Source organism: Salmo salar, chromosome ssa13 (assembly GCF_905237065.1).
Source record: "Salmo salar chromosome ssa13, Ssal_v3.1, whole genome shotgun sequence".
In the NCBI taxonomy this organism is placed as follows: domain Eukaryota; kingdom Metazoa; phylum Chordata; class Actinopteri; order Salmoniformes; family Salmonidae; genus Salmo; species Salmo salar.
Window position 1 is genome coordinate 70,282,381 of NC_059454.1, and position 12,157 is coordinate 70,294,537.

A 12,157-nucleotide genomic window follows, 5' to 3' on the forward strand; every position below is an offset into this window, starting at 1 on the left:
GAAAGCAATTGATTTGGTTTGTTGCTAACATTTAACATTTATTGATAACATCGGCGAGATCGATATTCAAGAGAAGCTGACAGTTATTCAGTAATTAGGACAATGTGTTATTACTGCCCCATTATCTGTAACTTTCTTTCCCTGTCAAAAGTGCAAATTACTCCCAGAGTTATTTGAAGTCTGGGCTATCCGGCTCCTAAACCACAGTTTTAACACATAATTCAAATAACTCTGTGGCAGTTACATTTGCCAAGACCCACCCACACAGTTTACAAAGAAATGCAGGGACAACACTTTTGACTGGGAATGAGGCTTGTGGCTTTAAACAGAGATTGTGGCTTTAAACATAGCAAATATGTTTCCATAAAAATGTCATCATTCAGTACCGGTAACAATTTACTTAAACCGTGCAGGTGTAATGCATTATGCTGTTATAATGCATCATAGGACTTGTCATAAGAATGTATGGCCCCCATTATTACCTTGTCATAATTACTCTAATAATCATCCTTACTAAATAACAGCCATTTTGAATCACTTTTGAGAAAATGTCCTGAATTTCTTTCATAGCTAGACTTATTATAAGCGTATTATAAGACAAAGGTTCATACATGCTTATAACAAACATGCATGTTTTCAGTAAAGTGTTACCAAAGTACATAAATTATTATTTTTTACAGCATAAATTTTAGACTTTTGGAAATGTTCATGTGGCTGTCAGTAGTACGTAGTCACACAATGCATAGTGGTTATACACTGAGTGTACAAAACATTAAGAACAGCTTCCTAATATTGATTTGCATCCCCCCTTTTGCCCTGAGAACAGCCTCGATTCGTCGGGGGATTGACTCTACAAGGTGTCAAAAGCATTCTACAGTGATGATGGCCCATGTTGACTCCAATGCTTCCCACGGTTGTGTCAAGTTGGCTGGATGTCTTTTGGGTGGTGGACCATTCTTGATACACACGGGAAACTGTTGAGTGTGAAAAACCCAGCAGCATTGCAGTTCTTGACACAAACCGGTGCACCTGACACCTACTACCATACCCTGTTCAAAGGGACTTAAATCTTTTGCCTTGCCCATTCACCCTCTGAATGGCGCACATACCCAATCCATGTCTCAAGGCTTAAAAACCCTTCTTTAACCTGTCTCCTCCCCTTCATCTACACTGATTGAAGTGGATTTAACAAGATACATCAATAAGGGATCGTAGCTTTCACCTGGTCATTATGTCATGGACAGAACAGGTGTTCCTAATGTTTTGTACACTTAGTGTATGTCAGTTCTAACATAAATATTTAATCCCAGGTCATTTCGCTGTGGTCTCACTAGTTTGTCTTCAGACAAGCAAGTTTTTTCACTGTTCCTTTGTTGTCATTAACGATAACTGTTTTTGAGGCAGAACGGACAACATACTGTAGAAATCTCCCTCAGGTTGGTATGTCACAACAAGTCTTAGCTGAATGTACCTTGTGTCCTTCCAGATTGTTTGCAGCCAAGCAGCCCCTGAATCTCTTTGAGACGACCCCACCCCTGCACACCTGATTTTCTCCTGGCAGTTACGTTGTCACATCCTTGTAGAAAAGTTTCCCTCTTTTCTATGCTTTGCTGTTTTACTCTCAGCTATTCTGTTAGATTCCTTGAAAAGTAGAGTATTTAACGTTAAGTTTAGTAGTGTATGTGTAATAGTAAGCACACAGCGATGGTGCCAAATGGTGCTCGTGGTACTGTATACAAGCTCATGGCACAGTACAGAACATACAGTAACATACTAGATGTATAATGTTTTATTCGTAAGCACCTGTAATTTTACAGCATTGTATTCAAACCAGAGATGATCAAGAGAACCCTCATGAGGTTGTCACTTTTACATGCATGTATTGTCCTCATTGCTTTACTGCTAAAATTCATTCTATAACCAGTGTTAATTAATCTTTGTCTCATAATAATTTGAGCGGTGAAAATCTTACCATGAAAAATGGCACGTTCAGCAAATGCCAAATACTGTATTCAAAAGTGATTTTTATAGAAACAAATAAACAAGCCAGCACACAGTATAACATTTTATAGCTGTGGCGAGTTCTATCTAGACTGAACTATGTGTATAGATAGCACTGCTTCTAATAGCTATTTTCTATGTATTGAACTTTGTTGATATAGTTTTAGATATTATGAACCACATGAGTAGTAGATATTGAATATTTAGCTGGAAGTGTCTTGAATGTAGGTGTGCACTGTGTCCAGTGGAGGCAGATGTGTTTGCCTATGTCACGCACTATAGTTATAGAGCCTGCACCACGACAGACGGTGCCTTCTGCAGCTTTCCATACGTAGCAGAGAGCGAGAACGTCATTGTTTTTCAATACGGGTCATCGACTGTCAGTTGCCTTGGAAACTCAGCCCCTCCATTGTCACCGCAGCCATTACAAGCACAGCTAAGCCTTAGTGAAATACTAAAAAGCCTCAGCCTTGCATTGTATTTTGGTACTCAGAATAAAGTATTATTAAAACGTCCTGATGTTGCTCTCTTGTTTTCTGGAAAATGCTTGTTATTCCTCATTTCTTGGTGTAACATAAATACTCTCTCGACTAAATGGTATTTCACATTTCTTCCAAATGAATAAAACCCATACTAATAAAATACATATAGTCTGATTTCTACAATGAGGACCTTAGAATTTACTGTATTCTAAGTTGATATTCTGAAAAGTTTGCCTTATATTCAAAGCACAATTTGAAATTCAGATGACATGTAAATATAGCCACAATAAATACATATAGTGAGATTGAGGCTCGAGAGTATGTGGTCCAGGGAAGTTGGAGTAATGACAAGACTTTTCCAGAAAAAAGGATGGAAAAAGGGACGGATGCCCACTGCTAAAGATGGTCAACTGAGTCCTAAGGATGGCGGTGTCTGGGCAATGGGAATGTGTGGATGGGGTGAGGGCATGTTAGTCATTGCCGCTGGTTGGCTCTATCATAGGTTTATGAAAAGTCAATGGAAATGTCAGGTGATACAGAAAACACATTAAGCATTGTTATTCCACTGAAATACACTTTATTATTATGACTGACTTCACATCAATTACACTACCATGACTGAGAAAAATATACTGTACAATGGAAATGTATTACTCAATCAGACATGATTCATGATCAGCACAGTCTCCTCATGAGCTGTTCAAGTGATGCAGTTGAGCACATGGAATGTTAATAGACAACATAGTCTGTTAACCATGTACACCAAGGAGACTTTACTCAGTGTATCTTCTGACTCCCTACCAAGACCATGCACCTACAGTATAACTCAATAGTGTCTGCTTATCAAGTAATGTATGACGTTGCGTAGGAGAGCAGTCCAAAACCCTAAAGTTGCAGCTGCACATGGTCCCTCCATATCCATCCTCTATTCATAACCAAATGATAAACATCCAATCCCTGCTTTGTCAGATCAAATCATTGGTGCATGGTAGCAGTGTCTGAAATCCCCAATTGAACTTCAGGCTCAAACTAAACTTGTAGCTGCACATAATCTGATATTTATTTTGTTACCTAAAGCATGGCTCTTTGAAAAGCCTTTTTTTGTGGATGAATGGCATGTCATCTCTTACTGGAGACTTTATTTCATATATTTGATTGTAATTTTCAGCTAAAATGATGCCTGACAGTAAAAGCATCGACTGAGGGGCTTAATTTGGGTGTTTGCCGAGTCAAGTTGAAGGAGGTCGTTGAGCAAACATTGACTGGCCTTCTGTCTTTCCATTGTTTCTCAGGTCCTCCTCTGGTAAGTTGAGTCCGGAGAGTATGCTTTCCATGGAACCACCATCGGAGGGTTCAGAGGATGGCCATGGCATGAGCATGAAGAAAATCCCTCAGAGTCCTGCGAAGAAGGAAGAACTCTCCCTGTACAAGAAAACCAAGCGAGCAATAACAAGCAAAAAGTACAGTGTCTCCAAGTACGAAGCGGAGGCAACCACACCCATCGAGCTGATCAGCCGAGGCCCCGACGGACGCTTCGTCATGGACCCCAGCGACATGGAGATGATGTCCATCAAGCCCAGGCGAATCGAGGGCTTCCCCTTTGTCGAAGAGTCGGACCTATATCCCGAATTCCGCCAGTCGGACGAGGAGAACGACGATCCCGGGCCCATGCCCCCTGTCATGGCAACCCTTCGACCTCACCAGATCTCCCCAATCTCCAGCCAGGAGTCTTACCTGCAACCACCGGCCTACAGCCCCCGCTTCCAGAGGCCCATGGAAGGTATGACCATCATGGAGAGCAGTCGGCTCCAGGCCACAGGGCAGATCCGAGGCTCCCTGCACCACAGAGCCTTCTCCCATGGCCACGGTCACTTCTACGGTTACCTTAGCAGCCCTGGGGAACCCGAGCCTCCACCCCCTTTCTACATGCCTGACACCAGCCCTCTGAGCTCTGTCATGTCATCCCCCCCTTACCACCCTGAAGGGCCCTTTGGTCACCCCTGCATCCCTGAGGAGATGGGGGAAGGAGATATTCTACACTATGGCGTCTCAAGCTTCCCTCTTCCCCTGACGCTCACCTCTTCCTCTCGCTCCCCGGAGATCTGGCACAGACCCGATTTCCCCTTTGCGAGTCTGGAAGGGCCCCACTTCATTTTTCCACCCCACCACCCTTTGCATCTCCACCGGGAACCCTTCTTTCCTCCTCCCCATGTTCTTCCCCCTGTTGCTTTCCAGCCCTCCTCCCTCCAGGTGCCCTCATACCCCAGTGTCCTGCAGCTTGAGGCCCCAAAGAGCCGTCCAGGCAAGTCTCCCAGCACGGTCAAGTCTCGGGGCCTTCCAGCCAAGCGTTTAGCTATGCAAGAGGCGCAGAGTCTAGGGCAGCTAAGACACACAAGCCACGGTATGGGTGTGCCAGTTTTGCCTTACCTCGACCCAGCAGCCCACATGGGTGGCCCTAGCACATTCAGTAGCTTGGACACCCGGTGGTTCGAGCCCACCCCCCGGCTCAGCCCCAGGCAGGCTCGTAGGATGGAGCCTAGCATCATGGTTCTCCAACCTTCCCGCCTCTCGCCCCTCACCCAGAATCCCCTTAGTTCCCACGAGGGCTCCCCAGAGATTGTAGTGCGACCCCGTCCCCGTCCCAGCATCGTCCAGCCCTCCATACCTCCAGAGATGTCTGAGATTACCCTGCTTCCCCCCTCTTCAGCCAGCTTCTCCTGGAGGTCCTCTCCCTCATCCTCTCCCGCCCATGGCCAGGGTAGCAGAAGGGCAAGTCCCAGCTACCGCTCCCACATGGCCTTTGCCACCTCCGCCACAAGCTACCCGTCCCAGTCCCCATCACCCCCCGTGGAAAGCAGCAACATGTTTGGGCAGATGCCATCCCAGAGGAGAACTGAGGAGGAGGTCCTTCCGTGTGAGCCCTCTCCACCCCAGTTGTCAGCTTCAGGGTAGGTGCACTAGGCCTTCAGGGAGGGATTTACTTATCTGCGCCAGTATACATTTATTTAAAATGTTAGGTTGCTTTGTGTTCTGAACACAGTGACATTGAGGACCATTATGGTTCAACTAAATGCACTTGTCAGGACAATTGGGGTAATTAGGGTCAAATTGGGGTTGGACTTTATATCAATGTAAAAAAAAATTAAGTAAAGATTGATTGCTTCTTGTTTTTAGACTTGAGATATGATTTCATCAAGGGATCGAGTTCTTGACGACAAATTGACTGGGGACTCTTACATTATTTCTTGCAATGGCATTTTGCTGTATAGATTTATTTGATGGGCTTAGGAGTTCTGTCACTCTCAAATCGATTAACGCTGCTTTTCATATCAGAAATCAACTTTCAAATATCCATCCATGGAATCTGTGAAGCAAGTACTGTACCAAACTTGTCTTTTAACAAATCACGATTTGCACATTTTCCTCTAAATTCTGACTTGGTGGAATAACCACTTTGTGACCTGAGAAGTTAAATGTTTTGCTTCACAGATTGATTACCTTACAGACCTTTCAGGGCTATAGTAAGTCTTTGGAGAAAATGCCATTATTATCTAAATCATTTCAAATGCATTGTGCAGTTTGTTTGATACAAGCCCCTAAAAGCCTGGAATAAGAGAGACATCACCACAGGATCCCTGGTTTTCCATTTGTTTCATGCTTTACCCTGCTTTCACCCAACAGGAGGAATCCCATATGTGCATCCCAATTGACTCTCAGACAAAACAAACGCCATTGCTGTGTCTAACTCTTAGGCCTTTTAGGACTCCTTATTTATAATGCAGAGGGTGCTTTTAGGAGAGTCCATCTCAGCAGGCACAGGGGGGCCCATCATCATCCTTAGTAACTTGACTGCATGAACCGCCTCTTCCCTGAACCTTTCACCCCAACCCCACCCCTCCATTGCCCCAAGGACACCCCAGGTCTGACTGCCAGGGGAGGCTTGTTGGGCGAAGTGTGTTGCAGGGATCTGTCCGCTTTCATGTGTTGCAATGTCTCCATCATTATTGATTAGGGGCAGTTGGTCGTTCTTGATGGCTCCTGGAGTCTTACCTGCTTTGTTTTTTATTGATCTCAGCTATCTGGGCAGCGTTGTTGTGACCAGGTCCTCTACACCACAATAGGTAAGGGTTGGATCCATGTCTGAAAGGGGGGGGGCAGCAGGTGGGGCTTTGAATCACCTCGTCCTTTAAAGGGGAATACGAGTCATTGGGTCTTGCTTTCTTAAGTTTGTTACTCCAGTCAAGTTCATTTTTTTTCAAAGTAGCTATGCATTTTGAGTTCTGCAGTATTCAATAATGTATGCATTCTGACATAAGTATGCATATGTCACCTTTTATGATAATTGATTTGGAGATTAGACACGTATCCCTGACGCAACTTCATGCTTGAGAGATGTATGCTAACAACACTTGTCATTTTTTGATGAGGAGTGTTTTGATTTACTACCATGACAGCTGACGTGTACACAAAAAAAGCTGCAAGAAAGTTCTTGCACAAGCAAGCCCCAGACAAAATGTTTGTCTGTTCTTTTGACTATAGAAGCATTATGATGTACTGTATGATGGTGTTACCTTGGCAGCTTAGCTGCACTTATCCTTCTTTTTTTGTTCCTTCTTTTGTGTCTTCAGTAAGAATGAGTAGTAGATATCAGAGGAAAACAATATTTATCTGACAAATATGATGACAATTGTAACAGCCCTTTTCTAAGCCTACCCAAGTGTATATTATAGGTTGTCCAGGCTGTACACACTTAGAAAAAAGGGTTCCAAAAGGAGAACCCTTTTTGGCTCCAGGTAGAACTGTTTTTGGTTTCAGATAGAACCCTTTTGGGTTCCATGTAGAACCCTCTGTGGAAAGGGTTCTTCATGGAATCCAAAAGGGTTCTACCTGGAACTAAAATGGTTCTATCTGGAACCAAATAAGGTTCTTCATATGTTTTCCCTATGGAGACAGCCAAATAACCCTTTTAGGTTCTAGATAGCACCTTTTTTCTAAGAGTGTTGTAGTGTAACTCTCTCGTCTGGTCTTATGGCAATGGGCACTCTGTTAGGTCCTCTTTAACGTATTAAGTCTTAGCATTCCTCTCAAGCAGGAGACATATTATCCTTTCTTACTCAAGGTGTTTCTGTATGATGACACCAAATGAAAATATTTTGGATCTATACTCTTAGGAAATATTTTATGTGATTAGCCGTCTGAACTCCCTTCGCTCCAGTCAGTATGAAACAAAGCACGCAAATAACCTAATTACACTTGTAAGCTTGGACTACAGAACAGTTCTCACTACCAGGTGAAGCAAGTGTCCTTCCAAAACTGTTGATGCACTTCCTTGATATTGTGGGGAAAGTAGAATTTTTAGGTCCACACCACAGCCCTATGAAGTGCTTTTCACAGTATTCCCCTTTAAAGTCCTGTTCCATGTGCAAACTGCCATGCATGCCATCGCTAAATATTGCTATACATTATTTTATTTTTAAGAACAAATATCTGAATAATCTCTTGTTACATTTGTTGTCCGAGTGCTTAGTTTTGGTTTTGGCTTACTTTTCGTTATGTGACTGTTCCCAAGTAGCCATTTCCCCTCCCGCCATCTCTCCCCCTGTCAGCATGGTGAAGCCCATTGTAGACAGTATCCATGTCTATGAATACATATTGATGATGCTTTGTCGTTCAGCTGTGATTTCCCCCCTCCACTAACAGCCTTCAATTTCTCTCTGCAGCCACAGCTGGAGGACAACCCCTTTTGTAATGCTATTTGTTTTCCGTGCCTTGTGAGAACCTGTTGTGTTTGTGGCAGAATCTGTGGGCTGCCGTTTTAAAGTGCCTCAGTATCTGGATAGGAAGACTGCAGACGGAAGAGATGGCTGAGAATACTCATTCATGTTCTCCAAATTGCAATATTCTTTCAAATTTGCACCTGTTATTTTCAGATTCAACAAATCATAGAACAGATTGTGTAAAATACAGTAACACTGTAGATTCAAGTCACACAAACATTCCTCTTGATTTTGTTTGACCAAACTATTAGCTTGGTTCAGTCAAAAACCTCAGGTGTGTCACATTGCTCCAAACTTTAGGTAATGTGAAGCTGACTTCAGAAGGTTTGGTTCTCGAACTTTTAGAGCCTCATGTAGAAGGAAAGGCCCACTCGACAGAAGTTCCTCAGGGTTACATGTGTTCTCCCTCCTTTTTTTGTTCAGAAGTCGTCGAGGTGCGCCGAGTGCCCCTGCGGGGTCTGAGAGGTTTGATGCACTGAGATACCAACGTATTAAAAAGGCCAAGAAGATGATGGTGGTCAACAACAACAACTCCAAGTCCAGAAGAAAAACAGGTGAGGCCTCTGACATTTTGGACGTATGATCCTGACGTAAGACACTGGTTGATTAATGTGTACATTTTGAGGCATACCACGTATTTGACAGATATTGTGTCTGGCAGACTCAAATTTGTTTTCACTAGCCATCTATGTTTTGAGAGACTTGATCACAACAGGATTATCAAGGACTTCCTCTTTCACAGGCGTCAATCAGATTACATATATGCATCATACTGTGCTATCTACTCAGCGGCACGTCACTATGGTGTGATAAGGTAGTATGGTGTGATACTTTCCTCATCTCTATTACTCTGCCGTAGTGGTGGGAACACCAAGGTAGTTCCCTAATGAGTTCTGCAATTCTCCAGAAACCTAACTTTGACACCAACTTTCTCCATAATCATGACAGAAATTATAGTAATACTTACACCGGTATCAAATGACTGTAGATGATCAGTTAACAGCATTTATCTTTTGATTCATACAATTCAATGTCTCACTTATTCATGTTGCATTTCCAACTCATGAACTTAGTTGAACCCTCCTAAGATAAGTATCCACTTTCCAAGGGTATTGTGCACAAACAACCATACATGGCGGTATGGTATGGGGAGTGGTACAGTGTAAAGTATTTACCCTGGATTGGAACTGAGCTCATTTTCTAACTCAACCACCATGTCTTTTGACCCATTGTTTCCTGTGTGTTTTGCATTCCTTACCTTCCCGCCCAATGTCTGTCCGATAGCACCCAGGACCCTTATTCTCTACCTCTGCCCTCTTATCCTGACCTAAGGCTCTCTCACCTCTGACCTGCCTGTCGCTATCCCCCTCCCATCCTCCAGGTGTCTCCACCTCTCAGACCCAGCAGGACTACACCTCTCAGGTACTCCAGCCCGAAGAAGTTCTCTACCTCCGCAAGAAGAAGAAACGGCCCATCAGACAGGACCCGTATGCCCGCTTCTCCGCTCTGCTGTTCCGCCGCCCGCCCCGGGAGGACCAGAAGGCCATTTTGGCCAGCATGGACAACATGGACCCAGACCATGTCACTTTCCTCTGAGCCTGTGGTGGAGTCAGGTTACACTCTTCCCCAAAATGCCACAAAACCCCACCTGGAAAATGACCCCTCATTCTAAAATGTTGCTCATTTCCCAGCATCAATCAATGGTTTAATTTTTTTTTTTAAGAATTTGAAATTAAAACGGTGGCTATCCAATGTCTTCAAAAGTTTTACTCCAGTGCAAAACATTTAATTTGAGGAAAGCAATACTGTGTGCTTCAACATTTATTATTTTCAAACACATTTTCTAACCATTTAGAAAAGGATGCATGTGTCTGAGGTTTTCATTTTCTATCTCATCTTTATACTACAGTATTACTTTGTTGTTTGCAGAAGAGGCTTAGCTCATGGCCCCAGTGTCAAAACAGCCCATGAAGCCTAGTTAGGTCTCAGTTTACAGCACCTTGCTCACCCTAATCTCCTCACCTGCCTCACTCTGCCAGCCCTCTATCACTTCCCAGAGACTCATCCCATCCACACAAGGTTCTCACTTACGTCCTACAAAATATACCTCAGAGCACAGGACATGGCATCGCAATGACAAGGCTCAGCTAGCTGAACACAACTGTACTGGCATATGTTTTTATTATTCTTATGACTTATTTAAGCATTTTTTTGTTCCAATTTGAATAATTCTGAATGTAAAAATCCAACTGGTCACAATATATATACCATAATATGGTTGGGTTGATGTAGGTCTACTTACAGTTGTAGAATGATATCATGCTAATCAAAAATCTGTCTCTGGTCTTTTGACACACCATAAATGAGGTGTTCATAATGGCTATGAGGGAAATGGAGCATGTTATGCTTTACATACAGTATATGATATATTGTGGACAAACAGTTTCCGCCATCAATCATTCTCTTGGAATCATTTAGAAGTTGATTTGTACATTTTAGTTATTCTGTATAAACATCAATTCCATTTCATTATTACTTAACCCCATAAAGGAATGGTCAGTAATTCCGCTTGTGAGGAAGATCTGTCGTAAAACTAAGCACATAGGCTCATAGATCTATTCTGAATAGGGCGAGGGGAAGGGATTAAGTTGGGATTAGGCTCCATTTAAACAGAAGTGTACTGTACTGTATGCCACTCAAGGCATGCAACCACACACATGCAACCTCACACATTCTATACAACACATGCTACTGCCCTAGTTACTATTCAGGTTGGACTTTGGGTGTGTCTCATTGTCTGGGAAAGGATTTTGCACTGGAGAAAAATCTTGGCTTTTACTACTCTTTATTTGATGCCATCTTCACTTATACTAGCACACTTACTGTAGCCTTGTGTAGTAGTTCTGAGGGCTCCATCTCCTATTTAAAAAGTACTATAGTAATGCCAAAAATACTACAACTTCCTTAATCAATAAAAACAACGTGTACTGTACTGAGAGGAGGATAGGATTTTGTGCCATAGTATACTATAGTATTTTTTTCATTCATATGGGAGGGCCTGATTCAATGAACGAAAGGCTTATGATGGCCTTTGTAGGGCATCTTCTGGTTGCCTGCTTCGGTTTAGTTTTTTTTTCATTATTTTTTCTATTTGTTTATGAAAGTAACTGCCTTTGTTGGCCATTTCCTGTATTTGTAGCCTTGGCATTTTTTCTCTTCGTGTGCTTGTATTAATGTTGTCTATTCCCCTATAGAAAGATCAATGGAGGGGCTTCTTGTGGCATAACAGGGCTACGCAGAGCTGTTCAAGTTTTTATTTTCTAAAATGTGTTTTTCTGTCATTGAAGGGTGCTTCTTTTTTATAAATCGACATGTTTCATTATCATGTAGATATAGACATATCTGGCCTCATTAAAGCTGAACCATGTGTGTCATGACAATGGGGGGGGGTGATCTGGTGATGGTCAGAGAAGGAGAGGGGTGTTAGGAATGGTTTCACCCATACATGTAGGAACACAGGTGCTGCTGTGCACCTGAGACCTATTGTTCATATGTTTTGGTTCAACCGTTTGGTTCACTGTTGGTTTGAAATGTCTCTGAATTATGGAAAGCTAGCACTTAGATTCGGGTATATTAACAAATCTCCAGCAAGCCGATACTTTCCAGCAAAGTCTCTCATTGGGTATCTTATTGATACTGTACAATAAAGGCACTTTAGAGTTGCAACTTCAGGTGCTAACAAGATCATTGAATCTGAAAGTGGTATTGCTACTTTCAGAGAGATGAGCAATTTCAGAGGAATGACAGCTATACCACCAATCTGAAATGATACTGTAATTGATCATACTTGATGTTTTAAGGTTGGTGCAGTATAACCATTAAACAACATGCTCTGTA

The 12,157-nt window shown here is 42.7% G+C and overlaps 1 protein-coding gene across 2 annotated transcripts in view; it reads left to right on the forward strand.

The window, feature by feature from the left end:
- Positions 1-12,157, forward strand: part of igsf9bb (immunoglobulin superfamily, member 9Bb) — a 176,464-nt gene extending 164,307 nt beyond the window's left edge. For both annotated transcript variants that reach the window (XM_014137396.2, XM_014137397.2), the window contains exons 18-20: positions 3,776-5,431; positions 8,684-8,814; positions 9,642-12,157. In XM_014137396.2, coding sequence (XP_013992871.1) covers positions 3,776-5,431; positions 8,684-8,814; positions 9,642-9,856 — 2,002 coding nt within the window. In that variant the 3' untranslated portion in view covers positions 9,857-12,157. The remainder of the gene's footprint in view (positions 1-3,775; positions 5,432-8,683; positions 8,815-9,641) is intronic.